The 25,360-nt window shown below is 39.6% G+C and overlaps 1 protein-coding gene across 16 annotated transcripts in view; it reads left to right on the forward strand.

Annotated features, from left to right (window-relative positions):
* LOC145259156 (MBT domain-containing protein 1-like) overlaps nucleotides 1–25,360 on the forward strand; it is a 498,271-nt gene that overhangs the window by 231,859 nt on the left and 241,052 nt on the right. For 11 of the 16 annotated variants that reach the window (XM_080116886.1, XM_080116884.1, XM_080116872.1 and 8 more), the window contains one exon: nucleotides 8,250–8,392. The exons of the other annotated variants lie outside the window; for them this stretch is intronic. In XM_080116886.1, coding sequence (XP_079973012.1) covers nucleotides 8,250–8,392 — 143 coding nt within the window. The remainder of the gene's footprint in view (nucleotides 1–8,249; nucleotides 8,393–25,360) is intronic. 16 annotated transcript variants of the gene reach the window in all.

Consider the following 25,360-nt stretch of genomic DNA (forward strand, 5'->3'; position numbering starts at 1 on the left):
CATCCTACAAAACCCAACCTTCAAAAATACCTACAAGCACGAGCAAAAGCACGCTATATTATAAAAAAAAGCAAAAAAGAAACCTGGCAAAACTATATTTCCAAATTGAACAACAACACGCCATCAAAAAAAACATGGGAAATAATAAGAAAAATAACTGGAAAAAAACTTGGAACACCAATAAATAATATAAGTACACCAAATGGTAGACAAACTATAGACAAAAAAGAAATAGCAAACATAATCGCAAATGAATTCAGCCAAAACTCATCATCCAACCACTACTCCCCCAAATTCCAAAAATACAAAAACAACGCAGAAAAAGAAAAACTCAATTTCACATCCAATAACAAAGAATACTATAACACCTCTTTCACTATAACAGAACTAAAAAATGCAATTCATAAAAGTAAAGATACAGCTACTGGTCCAGACGACATCCACTACCAATTTCTAAAACACATGCCAGACACATCTCTCAACATTTTTTTACAGATAATTAACAAAATATGGTGGACTAACAATTTTCTAAAACACTGGCTCGACTCCAATATCATCCCAATTCCTAAAGCAGGAAAAGATCACTCCAACCCTACCAATTATCGTCCTATCGCTCTAACAAGCTGTATATGCAAAACAACAGAAAGGATGGTCAATACAAGACTAATGTGGCATTTAGAAAAATATATCCTCATTTCTACACATCAAAGCGGATTTAGACAAAATCAAGGTACTAATGACCAACTTATTCGGCTAGAAACATATATTCGTAACGGTCTAATAAGAAACCACCACGTGGTCTCAATCTTTTTTGATATCGAAAAGGCGTATGACACCACGTGGAGATATGGAATCTTGAAAGATATTCATAATATGGGAATCAGAGGAAACCTAGCAAAATTTATCCAAGAATTCCTATCCCACAGAACATTTAAAGTATGCTTAGGAAATACAACATCAGATCAACACACACAAGAAACGGGTACCACAGGGTAGCGTACTATCTGCCACCCTTTTTCTAATTAAAATCAACAGTATAATCGAAAATGTTAACATGGGATTCGAAAAAACACTATTTGTTGATGACTTTTCAATAACTTACTCATCACCAAATATGCCAACTATTGAAAGACAAATGCAACATTGCCTTAACAAAATAGACCTTTGGGTTAACCAAAATGGATTTAAAATGTCCAAAAGCAAAACCACATGTATCCACTTTTGTAGGAAACGAAAATACCACCTTGACCCACAGCTCAAACTAGATGGACAACTAATACCAGTAGTACAACACACCAAATTTCTAGGGATCATTTTAGACAACAAACTAAACTTCAAGGAGCACATTAACAAATTAAAACAAAAATGCTTAAAAGCAATAAATATCTTAAAAATAGTATCAAAACTAGATTGGGGAGCAGATCAAGCTACAATGCTCAAAATATATCGCTCACATATCAGATCCAAACTGGATTATGGTTGTGCCATATACAGCTCTACTTACAAATCCTACAAAAACAAACTACTAACAATACAGAATCAAAGTTTAAGACTCAGCCTAGGAGCCTACCGAACTTCTCCAATGGAAAGCCTTCATGTAGAAGCCCAAGAACTACCCCTGCACTTAAGATGGAAAAAACTAGCGTTACAATACGCAACAAAACTACAAACCAACCCCGAAAACCCAACATACAAAACTACCTTCAACTTACAATGTACAAACTCTTATTCAAGGAAACCAAAAAGTATACCCTCCTTTGGACACAAAATTAAAGAAATAATACATCAAATCAATAAAAACCCCGACAATATAATTACTCAGAAAACAAACGACAGACCCCCATGGACATTACACAAACCAGAAACCGACATAACACTTACTACTTACAAGAAAAACATTACAAATAATATAACAAACAGAAGCAACTTTGGAGAACTAAGAGAAAAATATGCAGAATACATAGAAATATACACCGATGGGTCTAAAACTATAAACGGAACAAGTGCAGCATGCACAGATGGACAAAATCAATACCAAATAAGACTGCCCAACGAGGCTTCAATATATACAGCCGAACTGCAGGCCATCAAAATAGCTCTCAAACACATCAAAGACATCAACGAACAAAAAGCCATAATATATACAGACTCGCTATCCTGTATCATGGCCCTTGAAGTAAAATCTAAACATCCTTTTATCACAGAAATTATACAAGAATACAATGAAATAACCGAAAAAAACAATAAAAAAATTATAATAGCCTGGATACCAAGTCATGTCGGCATTCCAGGAAATGAAAAAGCAGACAAACTAGCTAAAGTAGCCACAAACCACCAAATGGAAAAAATTAAAATACCACACACAGACCTAAAAAGAAAAATCAACGAACATATAGAAAACACGTGGCAAGAGGAATGGAACAAATGCACTGCAAACAAATTGCATGAACATCAACCAATAATTAAAAACGAAAAACAAAAAATTTTTAAAGGAAGAAGAGAAGAAATTGTACTAAACCGAATAAGAATCGGACATACAAAATTAACTCATTCCTACCTAATCAAAGCGGAGGAAACACCAAATTGCACACTCTGCAACCAACAACTAACAATTAAACATCTACTGACAGAATGTAGAAAACACAAACACACTCAGAAGAAATATTTTAAAATAACAAACATTAGAAAAGTGTTCCAGGAAGTGGAACCCCAACAAATCATAAACTATTTAAAAGAAACAAATGTATTCAAACTCCTATAAAGCAAACAAGTAAAATTCAGTTTAGAAAAACAAATCTCCTGCAACTAAAACAATTTTTCAGAAAACCTAAAACATCTTGCTTCAAAAAATAAACTTTTTCAAGAAACTTAAAAAAATTTTACAAGAAACTGAAAATCTGTTATACCAACAAAACTTTTTTGGCATTAAATGACTCTTAGAGGTTGAAATGCCGTTAAACAAATACACTCACTCACTCACTCAACTATGTTCATCTTTCGTTCTGTCTCCACTGGGATCTTCCAACCACTCTGTTGTATCAATTAAGATAAAAATGAAATGCAATGTCCTCAGACGTACCTCTCCATCGTACAGTATATCGACACTCTGTGGCTGAATAGAATACTTCCGTACATTTATATCAAATCTACATCTGTGTTCCATGTTTAAAAAGGACGTGTCCTCTATAGTATCAAACCTGACAGAATAGTTAATTGTGGGTATAGACCGTTTCATATCCTCGAAAAACTTCCAGCAAAAACCTAACGGCCAGCCATGGTTCTCTTTGAAATGTGCTGCTGCCATTGCGCATGGAAATCACTTTTCCATGGCTTCCAACATAACAGATGTACTGAGACTCCAGCTGCTTTTACGACTGCCAGCAACCAATGTAAAAGACTGATAAAGAATGCGAGAGAGTTATATACTCAGTCCGTCATGTCCAAAGTGGCTGAGCAGCAGCTTGGTTCCCACCAGTTTTGGCAAATAGCAAACAGGATCCTGAACAGAAGCGTGTGCTCCATCATCAATGGACCTGAGGTAATCTCGTCAGCATCAGACAAAGCCAAACTCTTTGTCAAGAACTTTGCAGCTAATTCTACCCTATGCGACGAAGCCCCCCACTCCCAATTTCCTTCTATATCAGAAAACATGCTATGTGACATACAAATATCTGTAAACGATGTTGCCAAGCTAATCAAAAACCTTGATTTCAAAAACCTTGATTCCTGATGGCATTCCAATTATAGTGCTGAAAAAGCTTCAACCAGAACTAACTCCCATACTTACAAAGCTGTTTAAGTGTTGTCTTAAGGAAAATTGCTTCCCAACACCCTAGAAGATCTTATCAGTATGCCCTGTATTAAGAATTAGTGATCCGTCATCTCCCTCTCAGTACAGACCAATAAGTCTCATGTGCGTCGTGAGTAAGTTACTGAAATATGTGTTAAATATAGAAGTAGTCAACCACCTCATCAAGAATAACCTTCTTAATGACATGCAGTATGGTTTGTGTTCTGCTAGATCTACAGCAGATGTGCTTACGGTTATATCTCCTAGGATTAGCAGATCTCTCGATGGAGACTTGCTTTCTAGGGCAATTGCTCTTGACATATCAAAGACCTTTGATAGGACCTGGCATAACGGTCTACTTCACAAGATCTCCAGCTATGATATAGTTGGAAATGTCTTTTCAATTATTAAATCATTTCTCTCTGACAGGTTCATGAGAGTATTGGTTGATGGTCAGAAATCAGAAGCTAATAGTATTAATACTGGAGTCCTTCAGAGGTCCATTCTGAGTCCAACTCTCTTCCTCATCTACATAAATGATCTTCCAAATCACATGTTTAGATCATTCATAGACATTTATGCTGATGACACTACCATCTATGGCAGCACATCAAAAGCCGTAAACAACTAAGTTCTCTCTTATTCTCTCTCCTCTGATCTTGAGCACATGGTACAATGGGGAAAGAAGCGGCTAGTTACTTTTAATGCATCTAAAACCAAGCTTCTATCTTTATATCATCAATACTCTGATCCCCATTTGACATCAATTGAAATGAATGGCTCTCGTATTTTCTGGGCTTGACCTTTACTCCTGATCTGAAATGGAACACGTACATCAAATCCGTTGCCAAGGTCGCTCAAAAAATGGTGTGATCCTTCTATCGATCCAGTAGATATCTCACTGCTGATGCAATTCTCTACCTATGTAAGAGCCAGGTACGCATGTTGGCGGAATCTCACTGGAAGAAAAAATCTGCCAAGTTGCCCAATTGAATAATTAGGAAAAAATAAATTGTACATTTTGCATACTATTTTTGAAAATAAATTGTGCATAATTCATATGTGCACAACACTTAAAGCACAGAAATAGCAGTAAAAATCTTTTTTCAGAATAAATTTCATGAATAAAATAAGAAATATGGGGAAAAAAATCTTAGTAAGGAACTTGATAGAAAACAAAAACAAATTTAGAATACATTCATGATTAACAAGTTTAAATGTAGAAAAATTTTATGAATGTAAATTTGTAAAGCCAAAGCATATATTTTAATCTAAAATATCTTTTTTAGATTTTTTTATACAAACTTTTTTTAAACAAATATTTTATAGTTTGTTTAAATAAATAACATATTTAAATTTATTTAAGGTAAAAAACTGTTTGTTTTCTGGTGATCAAATATTAATAATGTGATTAAAGGTTATATTGCAAGCTAGGAAAACAATATCACTCATTTATTTCCCTACCTTCCTTTATTTGGCTTTTTTGCTACCTTATTTGACTTAATATATTTTGTTAATTTTAGTTAATTTCTTTTACAGCATGATTTTGTTCTAGAAATTCAATTTTTCCTTAAAGTTTTCAAAAAATTACATCCAAAAAAGTTTTATTGATCCATTTTCTGTTTTTTTGGTTTTTTTTAAATTTTTTTTAGCAATAAAATGATGTGAAAACTATAAATATGGTAAATTTGTATAATTTATAGCTATAATCTAAATGATGTTTATTTTTTACTTTAAATTGTTTTATGCGTATAAACATATAAGACAATGTTTTTCAAATAAAATAGTACAAAACATTAATAAGTATTTTTACTCAAAACTTTGTCGAAAATTTTACTAATTATTCAATTGGGAAAGTTGGCGGATTTTTTCCAGACAAGTTTCTGCCAACTTGCCTATGAGAGGAGATGGGGCAGTGAAAGAAGGGTACAAAGTCATAGCACTTCTGGAGCCATGTTTTCGTTATCAATATTGTATTTTAAAATATTCTCAAACTTGAAAAATGCTGCTGTCATGTTTTGCTTTTGTATCTTAAACAGCAAAAGTGCTCGTTACCATCTTTCCATCACTAGTACAGTACCTTACATTCATTGCCAAGTAAATTGACTCTGTACCTTGTTGCTGCATCCATTTCCAAAAATGGATATCGGCCTGAAAGAATGTTCCATAGTTCTTTTTTTTTTTTGTATTTGCTTCATATATGATAATTTTCCTAATGTTATGTCTTTACAAGGAAATATTGAACTTTCTAGCCATTTTGCCAATAAGCTGCTGTGATTCTGGTTGAGAGAACAGAGCAGGAGGCATACTGTTTTGAACAACCAAGTCAATTATGCTCTTGTGAAACGTTTCTGCGGTCAAAGTAATAGTAATTTTATCAGACATTCCAAATTTTCTCAGATCAGTTTGACTTTCACCAGGTCTTCAACAAGATTTTGAAGTTGGAGCTTTTGAGAATGATACAATGATGCATCTTTTTAAAAAATATTTGGATGGTGACGTTCCAAATGTCTCTTCAAATTATAGACTCTTGTTGGAGCACTTTTACAAACACCACAAAATGTACTTATCTTACTTTCATACAGCTTTCTAGTTCCACTGTCATCACTATTCTCATCTTCATTTACACAGTTACAAACATAAAACTTCAGATAGCAAAAAGTGCTCAAATACACTTGATTTAGCAAGTGTCTTTCTTGCCATACTGATAGGGATATATGTTCATATTTAAATTATTTTTAGTAATTGGTATATAATTCAAATCTGAAAAGACCACAAAAAAAGAAGACTCAGTTAATTTCTAACATAGACATGAAAAAATATCTAAATTTAGAGAAAGCAAATTAGGTTAAGCAATAAGTTTAGAAATAATTTTTTGGATTCCAAGTAACATAAATATGTGTACATATAAATATAAATAGGATTATTCATATACATGATGCATAAAACAATGAATCAGTAACAACTGAAAGCGGTTAACGGCGCCCCCCCCCTCCAACATCATCTTGTGAATTCTTGTCTGCTTTAAGATCTTCGTTTTGAAGCAGCTTTCATAGCTTTGCTTCTTTTTCTTCTACTACAAAATACAAGGCATTGTTGAAACAGATCTCTTTAAGAGACAAGATATGCAAAAATACAAAAGTGAAGCAAAATCCCAAAAAACAAATCAAATGAACAAAACCTCATTGCTCTCATGAATGTACCGTTATGCACGATCGATTACAGAAAACCTTCTACCACCACCATGGAGAGGAAAAATGTTGTAGAATAACAAAACTTGGATTTTTTTTCTTTACGTGAGGGTGAATTTTACCTTCTAAAAGGATTTTTCATAAAATATGAAAGAATAGATTATCTATTTTGGTAAACAAGTTATAGATCCTACTCATTTATGATGAAAATCATCCAAAGTATTTGTTTGTCTGACAGTGAAACTGCGTACAATCTTGTCACTTGGCATATGAGAACATCGAAAAGTGATGTATGTGGCGAGGGTTGTTGGGTAGGATGTGTGAGGGGGGGGTAGCAACCACTGATGTGTATCAGAATACTTTCTGCATACTCATAAAATGTTTTAAAGATATTATAGAATCTTTTTATACACTATGATAAAAATGCATTTTTAGACCCATAGGGGTAGACTCTATCCTTAAATTAGACTTGTGCAAGGAGAGAACAGCTGATTGCATGTATAATGTTATTGATTTGGTTTGGCTTATGGACGAGGGAATACAGGAGCTATGTGTTTCCCTGTGATTGCCTTTATTCGAGAGGGTGAGAAAGAAAACGGCAGATGAGATGAAACATTTTTTTAAGTGATCTACCTTGAAAAAATGTGCCTTAGGATATTAAGATACAGTAGGAGAATATTTCCTTAATTTTCTCCACCGCAAAAAATGCTGTTTTTGAGGAGTCTGAGTCTGGTGAATCTTAGCGACTCCTCTGGTCTATAAAGTGGCCTCGACTCCGACTTCCCAGCCCTGCTCTGGTTATAGCTGAGATCCTGGACTTCGGAGATGGGAGGCCTAACTTGGATGGGGGCACTAGCAACAGTTGACCTGATACAAGGTATATGTCTGTGTTGTTACTTGCATTAAATACAAATTGCAAACAAGTGCTTGTAGTCAGTTCTAGAATCAACACAGTCTGACAAAGAAGCAGTTAACGGCACATGCATTTTATGGGGGTTGGAGATTGTTTATAGGCTGGCATGGTTATACATTTGAACCAAATAGGGAACCTAATAACAATTAAAAGCATGAATGAACTTGTGAGTATGTATATACTTATGAATATATAATCTATCTATAAGTGGCTTTGTCTGTGTGCTGAAGGTCTCTACCAAACTATTCTGAAATATATTTAAGCTTATTTTATGACTGGGCAATGCCAGACGGCATGCTAGTTGTTTCTAACTTCTGAAGTAAAAAATTTTTATTAATTTTTTTTCTTTATAAAGCTACCTGTGAGAAATGTGGCACTGTTGGTGTGAAGCATGCATTCTATTCTAAATCCAAACGATTTTGTAGTTTGTCATGTTCTCGAAGTTTTGCCACTGCCCAACGCGAAGGAAAGCCTATTCTGAAAGAGCCAGGAAGACCTGTAAGTTTAAACTGCTTTTATTATTTTTTCATTTATGAAGCATTTCTTAAATTTACTAAAATTAATTTAAGTGTAATTATTATAAGAATATTTGAAATCTGTAGTCTAGCAAGGATATACTGTCTTCTAAGAAAATTCAAATTTTACAGTATGAAACTAATTTTTACTCAATGGAAAATCATTTAAAATAATCTATTTGTATATTTGCACATCTATCTTTTACTTTTTTACTTGTTTGTTCAAACTACTTCAATGGTTTTGGAAATACAACTCCATATATATTCAAGAACTACATGACTTACTGTATCCACTAGCTACGTTATTTAAGATGTTGGACTTATGACCTTGAAATTTAGGATGTTCTTCAACTTATTCACATTGTTGTAAGGCAGTGAATTTATCCTTTGTGAAAGTCATGAATTACCTTGCAAATATTTTTATCTCTGATTTTAATTAAAATGAAACCATTGTAAAATTGCATAAAAAATTTAGTAAAAAAAAACAAGTTCTAGGAATTTTTAAAGGAAGTCCTCAGAGATAAAGATGTGAAAATGAGGTATGAACCTTCGGATCTCCATGCAGCTTATGAGAAAGCCTTAGTGAGATGGAAAATTCGGCTCAACGCAAGCTATGAATACAAAGATGAGCCCATGGAGACGGCAGGTCCAGAAAAATCGAAGCCATAGGTCCAGAAAAATTCCCAAAACAAGATGGAAAAGAGAGAATCGATTAGAGCCAGTATATAAAAGGAAAAAACTACGCAGGTTATAAAGTGTTTCAATATAACCTGCCTAGTTTTTCCTAGTGGTAAGGTGGACCACATGTGGAGAGACTCAGGGAAACGGAGGTGCACCGTTTGTACAACGCCTGACGAACAGAACGAAGGCATAGATTACCAAATTTCAATCAGCTTTTTAATTTAAGATCTTGTAATGGAGCTTAAATTACTAAAAAATTAACTTTTCTCAGCTCAATTTGTATAATCTCTATATTTATGCACACACACACACACACACACACACACTTGTCATAGAAATATTTTGAAGCATGCTGATATCTTGTAAACATTACTGACATTTAAAAATAGATATTTGTTACATTAAGTTTTGTCTGTTAGGCTAGTTTTATTAATGTACTGGCAGGTCTACCAAGTGTTGCTCGCGTCATATAAAACAAAGAGAAATGAAGTTGTGTTTGAACATATCTGCTATTAGGATATTAAGCAAACAACAAAACACGGTGACATTGTTTTTCCTTGGTGATATGGCCTTTAAAAATATCTTCTCTATCCTGTATATTGGGCACTTTGATTAACTTATACTCCTTACCATATATGTTACTATATTAATCCTATTTTGGATCCTGGCCAACAACACCATGTACTTTGTCTAATATACAACATAATAAAAATAAGTCTTTCTTCCAGACAATGCTGCATTTAAACTCCTGACATTTTGATTACTGTTTACCAACTACCAAACATGATAATGTATTACTTTTATAAATCCTTAGCAACACCAAGTAGATTTCCTTATATAAAACGATATTTACAGAATGATTTTTCTGGTCAACATGATCATTAAACATTCTTGTTCTATTAATGGATTGACTAACATATACCACTGATCCTATATGATATTGAATTATTATTCATATTGCTACTGGGCTACACCATATAATTTGTCTGACATACAACATAACAAGAAAGAAATAAGTTATTTCTTCCAGGTAACACTGTGTTTAAATACACCAGCTTTATTTAAAATATTGAGCACTCTTCTATTACTATGTACCACTTAACAGATATGATAATTCAGCATTATTATAATTCTTGACCATGTTTAATAGATTTTGTTCTATAAAATAATATAATAAAACATAGTAATTTTGTTTATTTCTGGCAATGCAGCCTTTAATCATGCCTGCTCTACCAAGGATATTGAGCACTTTGAATTATCTGACAAATATCCTTTACCAGATTTGACTCTTTTATTACTCTTATGACACCCAGGCAATACAATCAACTCAGTCTAGTATACATATAATAACATAAGTGTTTTGTCCCTGACAACACTGTCTTAACATGCCTTCTTCATCTAGAATATTGAACATTATATACTACTGATTACTATATACTAGTTTTTCACAGGTAATACTGCAATATTACTATTATGATTCTTGTGCAACGTAATGTAATACTTTAATATTACTATTGTGACTCCCAGGCAATGCTGAATAGATTTTCTTGTATAAAAGGTGTAACAAAACAGTAATGTGCCCCCCCCCCGGGTAAAGCAGCCTTTAAGCACACTCTAGGATATTGAAAACTTGTATATTACTATATATGACTTAGCAAATATGATAGTGTGCTATTTTTAATACATCCCTCCCCTCGCCCTGCCCGGCAACACCAAATAGATTTTCTTGTATAAAATAGTATAACAATGTGGTAATGTTGCGGTTTCTGAGCAATGCCTATTTTTAACATACCTGCTATGTCAAGGATATTGAGCACTATGTTGATCACCTGATTTACAGGATAGAACAATAAGTGTCACCTTAAAGAAAACATTACAACTTTATATTAAAACTGTTATTGAAAAACTCAATCCAGGTAACTTGATTATGTCATAGATTATGTCATGATATGTCTATCAATGTAGCTGGCGTTAGTCTCAATCACTGCCTCAATACAGGTGCGGAACTGGGAGCATGCCTTTTCCACGAGCGCTGGCGGGAGCTTAGCGAATATTTGGCGGATGTTGGCAATGAGGCTGGCTTTGGTGTTGTGAGAGGTCATGTTGATGTTCTCGACGTATGACCAAATGAAGTAGTCCAGCAGGTTGAGATTGAGGGAGGAGAGGGGCCAGTGAAAGAAGGATACAAAGTCGTAGCACTTCTTCTGAAGCCAAACCTGGGTCTCATTGGACTTGTGGGCAGGTGCCGAGTCCTGCTGCCACACCCAGGGTCTGCCAATGGCCACTTAATTGCACCAGGGGATTACACATTCTTCAACACATTCCGGTACACTTTGGTGTTGACTTTCAAGCCGACTTCGAAGCATGATGTGGCCTTCATTTACAACCACACAGATCATAATAGTGGCAGGAAACTTTGTTTTCATCACCCTGGGCACATCCCTGTTAGTTGTGGCAATCTAGCGATGTTTTTTTGAGGGTGCTGGCAATAGACCTGTTGTCATAACTTGAATCGATAGAGAGGATAAGCAGCGCATCTCCAATCTCGTTCGTTGAACATTATGTAGCTTTTAGACATGATGGAAGGCTCCTATCGCTCTTGGGATTTGTACACAACTAGTCAACTAGTAGATGGTCTGCAATAAAAAAAAAAAAAAAAGAAAACCTGTTTTTATCAAATGGAAATGGAACTGTCATATTTTCTAGGGCAACAATTTTATCGTTCCACCCTGTATACCGCTTATCATACTGTATTATTACTACTATGGCACTTGAAACAACAAAAGACAAATGCATTTTTTCTTTTGGGAAATGGTACTTTAAACAATCAATAGTGTCCTTCCCTCTTGATAAACGATAGAGAATTGCTCCTGAAGGTTGTCACGTTGAGTGGTGGCAGCTGTTGATGTGACTAAGCAAACCGATGTAGGAGCAGCAGATTCTGTTGCACTTCCCACAAGGATACCCTTCGTCAGGCTCTGCTGATGCTGTCCTTTTGCGCCTGCCATTCTCTCCTCCCTCCTACTGTTCATTTCTTCTCTCCTTGCTTAGTTGGACACACTTCTTGACTTTGACCCTCTAGGAGTCACGGTCTGCAATGTAGGATTTGAGGTCAACAGTTGATGTTGCCAGATTTTAAGTCCTTTTTGCACACATCCTTAAATCTGAGGGGTGGTCTACCGGTTGGTCTGCTGCCGGCTAAGAGCTCTCCATACAGCATGTCTTTGCGGATTCATCCATCCTGCATGTGAACGACATGCTCTAGCCATCGCAGATGTCTCTGGAAGAGGACAAACATGCTTGGAAAATTTGTTTTGACAAGAACGTCTTTGTTCGAAGCACAGTCCTGCCATGTTATGCTAAAGATCTTTCTTACATTGCGCAGATGGAAGGCACTTAGTCTGCACTCTTGACTCACTGCAGTAGAGTAAGATGCTGAGGACGCAGGCTTGATATATCCTCATCTTTGTATTTATGGTCAGCATATTGTTATTCCACGCTCTCTTGGGCAGACGGACCAAAGCTGTTGTTGCTTTCCCGATGCGAGTGTTTAGCTCAGCATCCAGTGAGAGGTTGTTGGAAATAATGGAGCCTAGAAAGGTAAAGTCGTTCACCACCTCCAGTGTGTGATTGCCAATGGATATGCAAGGGATGTTGCTGACATCTTGAGCCATAACATTTGTTTTCTTGAGCTTATTGCCAGACCAAACTCGCTGCAAGCATGGGCGAGGTGGTCAATGAGTTGTTGGAGGACTTTCTCAGAATGGGCCGCTAATGCTGCATCATCTGCAAACAGCATTTCCTTGATGAGGGCCATGCGGACTTTAGTTTTGGCATGTAGACGGGCCAAGTTGAAAAGGCTTCCATCTTCTCTTGTACGAATATAGACACCTTCAGTTTTATGATAGCAGAAGTGAGAAAAATATGCCAAAAAGAGTTGGCGGCAAGAACGCAGCCCTGTTTAATATTACTGAAAATGGGGAAAGATTCTGAAAGTGATCCATTGAATTTGATGGAGCCCTTCATGTCTTCATGGAAAGTGGTTATTATTCTCAGGAGTTTGGGGGGACATCCTATTTTTTGTAGTAGTGTGAATAGGCTGCTCCTGCTAACCAGGTCAAATACCTTTGTGAGATCAAGAAAAGCGAGGTGAAATGGTTTCCTCTGCTCTCGGCACTTTTCTTGTAGTTGTCGTAAGGAGAATACCATGTCAACTGTTGACCTTTCTGCTCTAAAACCATATTGCGCCTCTGGATAAACTGTCTGCAAGTGACTGGAATCTGTTCAATACTACACGAGCGAAGACTTTTCCGACAATACTGAGCAGAGAGATTCTGCGTTAATTATTACAATCACCACGATCATCTTTATTTTTGTATAGCATTTTTAATGTTAGCATCACGCATGTCTTGTGGAACTGAACCCTTCTCCCAGCACTGAAGCAGAAGTTGATAGAAATCGATCAAGGAGAACTGTATTTTTGCTGGCCTTCATGATTTCAGGTGGAATGCCATAACCACCTGGAGCTTTACCGCTTGTAAAGGTGTCAATGGCTTCAGTGAGTTCGTCAGAGGATTATCCAACTCATCCATGGCTGGCAGGAATGTGATGCCTTCAATTGCAGCATTAGTGACGACATTCTCGTACGAGTATAGCTGCTGCTATTATTCAACCCATCTCTCCATTTGCTTTTCAGTTTGTGATGTTGCCTGATTCTGACTTTAGTGGTGCAGTCTTAACTATACTTGGGCCGAAGTATAGAAGAACAATATGCAATAAAATTCCGTTTTAAACTTGGTAAAAAGCCACAGACTTGTATGGAATGCTTCAGACTGCTTTTGGATCATCTCGCATGAATCTAGCATCAGTTTTTGAGTAGAATAAGAGATTCAAGGAAGGCAGGGAGTCTGAGGAATGATGAGAGATGTGAGAGGAGTAAGGAAGTCAGAACACCAGAGTTAATTGGCCAAATAAAGAATTTCATGAATAAGAACCATCATGTGTCTATGGAGGCAATAAGTTTGATGTTAGTGTGGAAACTGTACAATTATTTGCGAGGAACTGAAGATACGGGAGATTTATGCAGAGTTTGTATCAATGGTGCTCAGAGAAGATCAGAAAGAAAAATGTCATGACCAAGATGGGCATCAAGACAGTTTCTCACCCTCCATATAGTTTTGACCTTGCTCCCTGTGACTTTTGGTCATTCCCTAAGCTCAAGGAAAACGTTAGAGGCAGCTGTTATGAGACAAAGGATTAGTGAATCTCTTGGCGGAGGCTTCCTCTCTAGGGCAATTGCTCTTGACATATCAAAGCCCTTTGATAAGGTATGGCGTGAAGGTCTACTTCACAAGATCTCCAGCTATGGTATAGCTGAAAATGTCTTAATTATTAAATCATTTCTTTCTTTCTAATAGATTCATAAGGGTAGTGATTGATGGGCAGAAATCAGAAGCTCTCCATATTAATGCTGGAGTCCCTCAGGGGTCCATCCTGGGCTCAACTTTCTTCCTGATCTGCATTAATGATCTTCCAAAGCACATCCTTACATCATTCGTTGACATTTATGCTAACGACACTACAATCTATGGTAGCACATCATGTTTGTTTTTACCCAACTTTGGGGAAAACCAGCTCCCCCATTTATTGGGGAGTGTCCAAACGAAAGCAATTGTCTGATATGACGGTGAAAAGCCGACATTGACCAAACGTTTACGTCACTTTCCGGAGACCACCTGGCCGTGGGCCAGGGAACTGCCAATTTGAATCCAGTTTTGCTTTTTATACTGAAAGATGAAAGAAACGTGCGGCAATCTAAAACTCTGGAAAAAAGTGTTTAAAAGTCGGGCAAATTAAATACACGCGCGACCCCCGTTAAGTTATCATTTAGACAGCATATAAAAAGTTTTAAGAATGAGAGACCCCACCAAGCACCCCCTGGAAAAAAGCCTTTTGCGGACATATAGAAAAAGTGCACATACATACATATATATACACACATTTTCGCTTTTACATATATAGATTTAGGTGGCCTTCAGAGCACTTCTAAATCCAACAATAGTGAGCTTCTTTCCCTTCCCACCCTGGACAACACTTGTGTTAGCACACCTAATTTATCTATTGTATTGAAGATATATCACTATAGTAGTGCTACTATATAGTTGTTTTCATTACTCCCGAACAATGAATGAGAAATAAATGCAAAAAAAAAAGTGAATGAAAAATTATTTAAAAAAGAATTAAATTAAATCATAAAAAATGAATGAAAACAACTAAAAGAAAATGAAAGAAAAATAAATGAAAAATTGAATGAAAAAGGAAACAAATGAAGGAAAATCAGTGAATAAAAAAAAAACTGAAAGAAAAATTTATGAAAAACTGAAGGAAATGAAATAATTATATTGAATGAATGAATGAAAAAAAAAATATGAATGAAAAGATGAAAGAAAAAAGATGAAATGAATAAAATTAGTAAATGAAAATATTAATGAAGAAACTGAAGAAGCAATTTAAAAAAAATGAAAGAAAATAATGACGAATTTGATTGAAAAGAAATGAATGATAAATTTAAGAAAAATCATAAGCATGAATTTTATGTAATATCCGATCATTACACAGAACACAAGTTATGTTGTTTTTTATCCGAGCAACGCAACATCAAGACATACCTGTTCTGTTCAGCACTTTTCATTGTTATACTACTTACCATAAATGATAAGGCATCATTCATTTTGACTCTCAAGCCATGTACTTTGTATGCTATACAACATGATAAAAACAAGACCGATAGCCATTAGTCGCATGCTCTCGTGTAATGAATGAATGTGTGAATGTAGGATTGACATGAAATTCTTAAAGATAAACTAAAATGACCAAAAAATAGGCTGAAATGACTTAAATAAATAAAAAGTAAATGACTTAGAATGACTTTAATGAACTTAAGGATGAATTGAATGACCTTAAGAATGACTTGAATGCTTAAAAAATAACTGGAATTCTTCAAAAACAACTTGAATGATCTGGAGAATGATTTGAATGGCTTTGAGACTGACTGGTTGTAATATGGGTGATCATTTTACATTAAATTAATACAGAAAAGTGATCCCCCACGTTATATCACAATAAGTACAGCATGTAGTAAGAACAGATACTACACTTTGATCTTCATATTTAATTTATTCCGTTTAAAGAAAAAATTACAATAAAAAAATTTCAATATAAAATTAAAAAATTTAAAAAAGTAAAATCTCCAAATGATAAAACAAATTTAGGTACAAGGCCCTATAAGATCTGGGGAGGGGAGTGTTGCAGGGTCTTTGTAACTAAAGTAAAAATTGAAGTCTTTGGCGACTTACTTCACTTCCAACATTTACCACAATATCTCATTCACTCTGTGGAATCTAAAGCTAACTAAGTTTAAGCAAAAAGCATATATTTACAATTTGTGTGTGTGCGCATTTCTTTTTTTTTTTTTTTTTTTTTTTTTTTAATTGAAATAAGTATGTGCATATGAAAAAAGTTCAATTCATTGGAAAAATAAAAGTTCTTAATTTGGTAGCAAATACTTTGTGTAGGGGAGTGGGGAAAACAACATAGGAAAATGATCAAATAAAATTGCCTAGTGCATTGTTAGTAAGGTCCCTCCCTGAGCTAATCTAAGTAGTTAGATCGCCTACTGTTTTCCGGGACACTGAAAACAAGCGGGGAAATCCCTAGTGGAGATTGGGGTGGATTCTTATCGGGTATTGGGGGAACAAAATAAAGCATCAAAAAACAGAAATGGTGGTGTGGGGGTGGGGGGTAGAAGGAGACCTCTGAGTAAGGGTTGACCAGGGGTGACAAAACAAGAGAGGGAGTAATGGTAGGGTAGATTCGGAAGGTTCTCTAGTGCAAAACAAACAATCGAGGGACCAGATCTCATTTGTACCACCAGTCAAGAGTCTCTTTAATTTTCTATTGCTAACCTAGCGGGATGGGTTCCATAGGACCCAGTACAGCGTGTGCCATGCCTATGGTGGTAACACAAATTCAAACTTGGCGCCTAATCAGATGCACAAGCTAGTGTCATGCACCCACCACCTGTCAAAGACCACTCGAGGCAACCTCCTCCAATCGCATCTGATCTTTACTTTAAGTAGATGTTTAAAGTAGACGATCAGATCCCGATCCGGAACAGATATCCCTTCGCGGACTCGCTTGAGGCGTGTGATCCATATGACCATTCTCGCTACTGCTAGGATCGCCAGAAAACCCATTCTTTTCTCCCTAGGCAGCGGCGGATCAATGTTCTTAAAAAAAGTATGACTCGTTGAATTCAAGCAGGCGCGTGGCATCGATGCGAGCCATTACCTGGTTGATGTACCCTAGGAGGGTTTTAAGCCTGCTGCAGCGGAAAAAAAGCGTGACCGACCGTTTCCTTCATGCCTTCGTCGCAGCGCAGGCAATAGACCCAGGTCTCTTCTTTGTACAAGTGGAGTTCGTCAAAGAGGGGCAGTTCATTCCGGACAAGTCGCCAGGTAAGGGAAAATTCCGAGTTGGTAAGAAAGTCACTTTCTAAGGTCGCCCAATTCCACTGGGAGCGGACCTCTTCTAATGACATCCCCCATCCGCTTAACTAGCGGTTCTTTTTTGCTACGCCCCACTAGCTCCCAATAAAGCCTGTTCAAGGACACTGGTCCCCGGCAATGCTCTAAGTGCCGGCCGGCATTCGGCATAGAATTTTTGTTCCCCCCTTGGTCGAAGCTCGGTGGAGACTGAGGGATCAGATGACAGATTGGAAAATGAGCTTCCAACCGCAGTGACCCATGGAACGTCTACATACAGTGAACGGTTCAAGAAGGCCAACCTCTCTGCGTGCTTGTGACGCAGGAGATCGGGCAGTCCCAAACCTCCCTCTCTCTGATTTCGAACACCGACCTCTCTGCAAACATAATGTGACACTTACGTCACCCACGCGTCGTCCAGTGGTGGAATGACCCCGGTTGTCGGTTCTGGTGTTTCCTCGGCGAGGATGTCAACGGTCGGTTTCCTGAAACAGACTTGTCATGCAAAACAATTGAAAGGACCAAGTCAATAAGCGTTTCCTTTTGTACAAACTTCCTTGTATTTCGATAACAGTACAATCGCAGTTAGCTGTTTAGTTAGGGACTGGCCACTTGCTAACGGCGAGGTTTTCTCTTCTCTCTCCGACAGAAAACTCAATTATCTACGTGACAGGGTCAATCGATGGGGGAATCTTCGTTCGTCGGACCCAAGGAAGCAAAGCTCTCTCTAACTGTCAATCTCTCAAGGCTCGTTGCTTATATTGTGGGGGCGTGGACGGGGTCTCTTCCCGTTTCGGGTCGTTGGCCAATCAGAATTAAGGGATCGCTGTCCGTCAAATCTTCGCCAGGCGGCCTATACCCAAAAAAGGAGCTGTCTTTCTTCCGCGGCCTAATGGAACTTGACAGATCGTAAAAACAGAATTGTCTTACTTAATTATTTTTGAGAGAACATAAAAACAGCTGAATCCGATTCCACAAAGGCCACGTGTCTTTTCAATAGGGTCACTTATCGCCCAGCTGTTCGTCGACACTGTTTGCTTTGTACATCGGAATTTCATTGGTATCCTCGTCACCCACGGGCTGTCATGGCCAATTTAACGTCATCACATTCTCCCGCCATAAGCTATGATCTTATCTTCTTTTCTGTCTTTCTTTCTCTTCATTTCGTCGTTTACAGCTGCCTTTTTTCCCTTTCTTTTTCCACGCCCGTTGTTCGGGCTCACCACTACTCTTGGCCTTTTGGTCAGGATCAAAGTGCAGCATCTGTTCTTCGGATGCTGCACTTCCATTTCTTGTTCTCTTTCGGTGAAGGAGAAATCCTTCACAACTGGGACAATTCTTATTTTTGTACTTTTGAGCGTCTCTCATTCCACTCCCCTCCCAGCGACATGTCTTTTACATCGTAAAATACACCTTTTCCCAGGTGAATTGTTTCTCAGATGGCTGGATTGCCAACTGCACTGACCGTTTCAATGAGAGAGAGAGAAGGAAGGGGGGAAAAAAAAATCGCAAATCGTGAGCCAGTCCCTCTTTCCAGAATATATTAATCGCATGCCAAAAGAAAAGTGATAAAGTCTCTGGAGTTTTAATTGTTCGGATTAGTTGTAAGAAACCCCCAAAAAAAAACAGAGAAAAGAAAAAAAAGAAAAAAAAAAGACAAAATAAAGTAAAAAAACAAAAACAAAAAACCACAAAAAAAAACAAACAAGCAGAATGAAAGGAGGGGAAGAAAAAAAAAGCGTCTTGTTTGTTAGGAGAGTGTGGGTGTGTGTGTTCCCTCCTCTTCTGTCTTTGGTTTGTCTTAGGTTTACAGGTGTAAGATGGAAGTGTCATGTAAAATTATTGTTTATTTTTTTTTGTTTTTGTTTTGCTTGCCGTGTGCGTGTGTGTTTTCTCTCCTCTTCTGTCTTTGGTTTACATTCCTACAATTTTAAGTCATTTTGGGCGGCATCTTTCCACCGCGTCTGTTAGAACCGGGTGCTGCCTCCGCCGGTGCCCTTCTTTTCGCTTAGCTGCCCGGCCGTCTGCGTTCTGGTGGTGCGCCCCCCCCCCCCCCCCAGCGCAACATAGCACTGCAGTGCCTGTCTAACGAGGTCCACAGGCTACCTTAAATCATGCAGTCGCTCAACCCGTATTTTCAATAACACGTCTCTCAACCTTCCCGGGGCCACTATACTGGGGGTACAGGTTTCCTGATGACAACACACCCAACTGCGCACATACACGTACACTTTTCTTTTTTCTCTGGCCGCTACGCGTGGCTGGCCGTTGGTATTCTCATCTTCATCATCTCCCCCCTCACATCCTTATCCAGCTATCTGCAAATTAAAAACACTCTCCAGATTTTCTTTTCTCACACCTCATTGAACAAATCCTATCCACATATCCATCTTTCTTTCTTTTTCTTTTCCTCCCCCCCCCCTTTTTTTTTTTTTGATACTCCCCTTCCTTTCCCAATCTGGTCCGTCCTCAACTAAGCTGTTCCTTTTTTTTCTTTTTTTCCCAGAATTTCCCAAATACAATACAATACAGAATTCCCAATACAATTAATTCTTTCTCCTACGAGATCAACAAAAGTTTCCAGGCACACCAACCAGATACACACACACACACACACACGCACATTTCTAGTGCATCGATCCAACCGACGGCAACAAAATCTTCCATCTCAATTTCTTCAACATGGTCCCAAATATAAAACAACATAGGCGTGCCAGCTGGGGAGGGTGCATATCGTTTCTCCTAAATACCCCGGTGCAAGGAGACTAAGTTTCCTCCACAGCTAATACGTTTTCCAAACCATACTTACACAACGTTACACTTTCCTGTACAGCTTTCATTAAACTCTACGATACCCAAGCTTTTTTTTTTCATACCTTACTTGTCCCATAAGCATTCTCTCACTCGGAACAAGGTACAGCATCTGCCCTAACGCCACACCCAACATGCACTATTCTCATCCAGTGAAGGAGAGATCCTCCCCGACCGAGGCAATCCTGCCCTTCAGTCCCATAATTTGTCCCAGCAGCGCCATTTTGGTCAGAGACCAAGTGCAACAACTGTTTCAACGCTACACTAACAATATTCAATCCCCGTCCCGTAAAGGAGAAATCCTTCTCGACTGAGCATTTCTAAATTTCTTTTTTTTTTTCCAAAACAGAACAATATCAGCACCGTTAGTTTCTTTAAGATATTCTACTCGACAGTTTAAATTCCCCCAAGACACCCTCGCTCAATACGCGACTTTCTCGTGCTAAGTTACTCTCCCCGTTGGCCAATTTACTCACTGCGAGATACTTCTCAATTACCTATAGTTCTTTCCTGCTATTTACGGCGCCCCCCCCCTGAAGCTTTCCGTTTTAGTCCCTAGCTACCTCCAAGGTCAGTCCGCGACACAATCTGCCAACAGTGCGAACACATGGGGGCCCTCCATGCATCCACAGAGAAAACAGCTGCACCACATTTAAACCTGGAGATGTCGCTCCAACCTCCCGTCTCTGTCCTACTGACCCCCACTGGTCCTTGGTGGAAGGACGTCACACTACTCCTGGGACAGGGAGTCCCTTGCTCCCCTCAACGGCAGCCTCGGTTCACCTCTCCCCATTTGCTGGAGCCAGGAGATGGGTATTGGACACTCTTCATCCCCTTCGTTCGACTCCTCAGCTGACTCTGCGGTCAACTCCATTCCACTCTCTTTTCTTCACGAGCCACGCCTACTCTTCGTGACCTCCTATAGCTGGTGGAGTGGAACCCTGAAATTTCCCGTTCCAACCTTCCGTCCGTCTCTATATTTCTAGGCTCTATAGAGGTTGTCTCTCTCGTCTTAAACCGTCGCTCAGTGTCGTCCCTATAGTCGTCAGGAACTCTGTCCTCATCTCGCGTTTGACTACCCCCGGGATTCTTTATCTTTTTACCCGTCTCCTTCATCCAAACTTGGTCACCCTGTCTTAACTGTCCAGTAAACGCTGCCTTTTTTTTCTTCTTGACCTTCCTGGTCCTATTAGTCCTATCGGCCGTCGCCTTGAGGACCGTCCCTGATTCTCGGACTACTGGATCTGTAGGAGTTACTCCCTTCTTATTAACCTTATACGTCGCTACCCATTTGACTTGGGACAATTTTCCTCCCTGTTCCTTGGTGTTAACCACCTTGCCCATACAGGCCCCGACCGTTCTTGGGGAAAGCTTCCTGTTGCTGTCAGCTCCCATAGGGAGAGGGACAGACCTTGTGTCACCTAGTGGTATCTTCACCCCTCTCACCATTAGCGTGTCTGGATTAAAACTCAGAGTGGCTCCCCTCGCTCGGAGCCAATCCTCTTCCAGAATCATTTCGTTGCATAGCCCGGGTACCACATACAGGGGGAAATTCTCTTTCTTTCCGGCCGCTCGTACGGGTAGCCATACCTTCCCTGTCACCGACATCCAGCTACCGTCGGCCTGACTGAGCCCCACATCCGACGGGTACAACCTTCTCCTCCCTGCCACAGTCCGACAGACGTCCGCGTCTATTAGGGATATTATCGCTCCGGTGTCAACCAGAGCCTTCACCTGCGTGGCTCCTATCGTCACATTACAGGTGAGTTCTCCCTTTTTTGTGAGCGGAGGGAACACCTGGGCTCTCCTCTTTCCCTGTTTCAGGGTTCTCTCCTGGTACCCCGCTCCCGTGAGCATCGCAACTTGTGACAGTGGTTTCTTTCCAACCCTATCTGTCTGCCCTACCTCTCTTTCTCTACAGATTCGCCGAGGGGGTGGGGTTTGGTTCTGATTCCCTCTCTCCAGAGGATCTTTCGCCCTCGGGTGGCTTTTCCCTCGGTTAGGACAGTCCCTCCTAATATGTCTCAGGTCTCCACACCGCCAACACCTGTGGGACTGGTGGCTGTAGGAGAAACGGTCAATTTTACCTCCTCTCTGACACGTGTTCAGTTCGGTCTTTACGATGCCCACTCTTACTCTCCCATTCTGTCGGGGTGTCTTCTCGTGGACAGTGGGGCACTCTCTCGACCTGTGGCCCTCGCCGCCACAGTTCCAGCACACCAATCCAGGCTGGCCCCGGGCGAGTCCTCCGGCCCCATATCTCATTCTGTTCCCCAGTTCCCCACTCCTATTTCGCGACTCCTCTCCCATTATTCTTTTCTGCAACCACGCATAGTTCTTAGCTATTTTGCGTGCTTCTTCTAGAGTGTCTGGGCAACTCTTTAGCACCTCTATTTTGGTCGCCTCGTCCCGCAATGCATCCACCATCGTGTCCACTAGCATTACTTGGGTCGTGGGCATATCGCGGTGTTCGGTCACCGGATACGCCAGGACCGCCAGTTCTTGCATGCGGTCGACCAGTCTATCCACGTCTTCCCCGTCGGCCATCTCTATTCGAGACAGCTCGCGCACCGCCTGCACTGTGGTCTTTTCGCCGGCGAATTTCCTCTTCACCTGATCGCGAAAATCAGACCAGGCCATGCCCGGGTTACTTTCCAGGCATTTGCATATATATTCTGAGGCCGCTGCGACTGCTCCGTCACAGGCAAGCAGCACCATTTCTCTATCGGTCAACCCATATACTAATCTTTTTTTTTTCTATTATCGCCAACCACTCCTTGACTCCCCTCGGGTCTCCCCCATATGCGGGTACGCTAATTCCCCACAGTGGCCGCTTCATGGTCATCTGCAGCTCAACAGTCTGCTCTGACCCTTCCCCCATCGACTGACCCGCCCCGAATCCTCCCTGAGAATACATTATGTTATTATCTATTTTTTTTTCACTCCTACTACTCCTCACCCCCTACAAGGTGTAACAGCGCCCAACACAAAACACAGACAGCCGCTGAAAGCAAAGCATACAAAAGAGGGAACCAGCAAAAAAAATGGACTTACCCGGTCTGTTGCACTTGTGTTCTGCGACTGGTGGATGAATGACTAACGAGCTGTTCAGACTTTATAATCAGTTGATTAAAGTTCGTCGTCTGGCTTCACTCGTGGCGTTTTTTTTGTTTTTTGTTTTTTTTTTCTTCTTTTTTCTTTTTTTTTTTTTTTTTTCAAGATGCGCTTTGGTTTCGAGTTTACTTTCTTTCCTTTTTTCTTTTTTTTTTCAATTTTGGCTTTCTCTCTTTTTCTCCCTCCTTGTTTTGTTCGTTTTCTTTTTCTTTTTTTTCAACTTTCCCTTCCCACTCTCACAGGGAGATCTTGTGCCTTCGAGAGAGAAAAGAAAAAAATTGTGTCCTCGTGGAAATTCGTTTGCACGTTTCCTACCGAAACGAGGTATCCTGGTCACGGCACCAGTTATGTGACACTTACGTCACCCGCGCATCATCCAGTGGTGGAATGACCCCGGTTGTCGGTTCTGGTGTTTCTTCGGCGAGGATGTCAACGGCCGGTTTCCTGAAACAGACTTGTCATGCAAAACAATTGAAAGGACCAAGTCAATAAGCGTTTCCTTTTGTACAAACTTCCTTGTATTTCGATAACAGTACAATCGCAGTTAGCTGTTTAGTTAGGGACTGGCCACTTGCTAACGGCGAGGTTTTCTCTTCTCTCTCCGACAGAAAACTCAATTATCTACGTGACAGGGTCAATCGATGGGGGAATCTTCGTTCGTCGGACCCAAGGAAGCAAAGCTCTCTCTAACTGTCAATCTCTCAAGGCTCGCTGCTTATATTGTGAGGGCGTGGACGGGGTCTCTTCCCGTTTCGGGTCGTTGGCCAATCAGAATTAAGGGATCGCTGTCCGTCAAATCTTCGCCAGGCGGCCTATACCCAAAAAAGGAGCTGTCTTTCTTCCTCTGTTGGCATTCGGGCGTTCTCAATTTCGACCGACGCGGCCTAATGGAACTTGACAGGTCGTAAAAACAGAATTGTCTTACTTAATTATTTTTGAGAGAACATAAAAACAGCTGAATCCGATTCCACAAAGGCCACGTGTCTTTTCAATAGGGTCACTTATCGCCCAGCTGTTCGTCGACACTGTTTGCTTTGTACATCGGAATTTCATTGGTATCCTCGCCACCCACGGGCTGTCATGGCCAATTTAACGTCATCACGTTCTCCCGCCATAAGCTATGATCTTATCTTCTTTTCTGTCTTTCTTTCTCTTCATTTCGTCGTTTACAGCTGCCTTTTTTCCCTTTCTTTTTCCACGCCCGTTGTTCGGGCTCACCGCTACTCTTGGCCTTTTGGTCAAGATCAAAGTGCAGCATCTGTTCTTCGGATGCTGCACTTAAGATAATTTGTACCAGTCAATGGAGGGGAAACCCTCTATACTGGGACAATTATTATTTTTGGTAACCAGAGTGCCCCCTTTTTGCCTACTTTTAGGGGAGCTGGTTTTTACCTCACATTAAAAACGGCCTTGTGCCTAATTTGCTCAGTGGGGGAGCAAATAAATACCATCTGTTCTTCGGATGCTGCACTTCCATTTCTTGTTCTCTTTCGGTGGAGGAGAAATCCTTCACAACTGGGACAATTCTTATTTTTGTACCTTTGAGCGTCTCTCATAATGCTTACCCTCGTTCCACAAGAGTGAGTCGAAGTGCTCCTGTAAGCTGATTCGTTTTTCTGCAGGGAGGGGAAGTACAGACAGACGGTAATCTTTGTACTTGGAGTCGAAGAGCTTCTTGTAGTCCTCCGGCTTCATTTTGTTGGGTTGTTCTTTGGGGCCCCATGCTGATCCTCCCTCCGGTTGGGTGTCTGCTAGTTCGGGAACAGGAGTTGTAGGTGAGGCCGTTGTAGGGCTCGCGGTAC

Source organism: Euprymna scolopes, chromosome 34, assembly GCF_053919585.1.
Source record: "Euprymna scolopes isolate OS-2025 chromosome 34, ASM5391958v1, whole genome shotgun sequence".
In the NCBI taxonomy this organism is placed as follows: Eukaryota; Metazoa; Mollusca; class Cephalopoda; order Sepiida; family Sepiolidae; genus Euprymna; species Euprymna scolopes.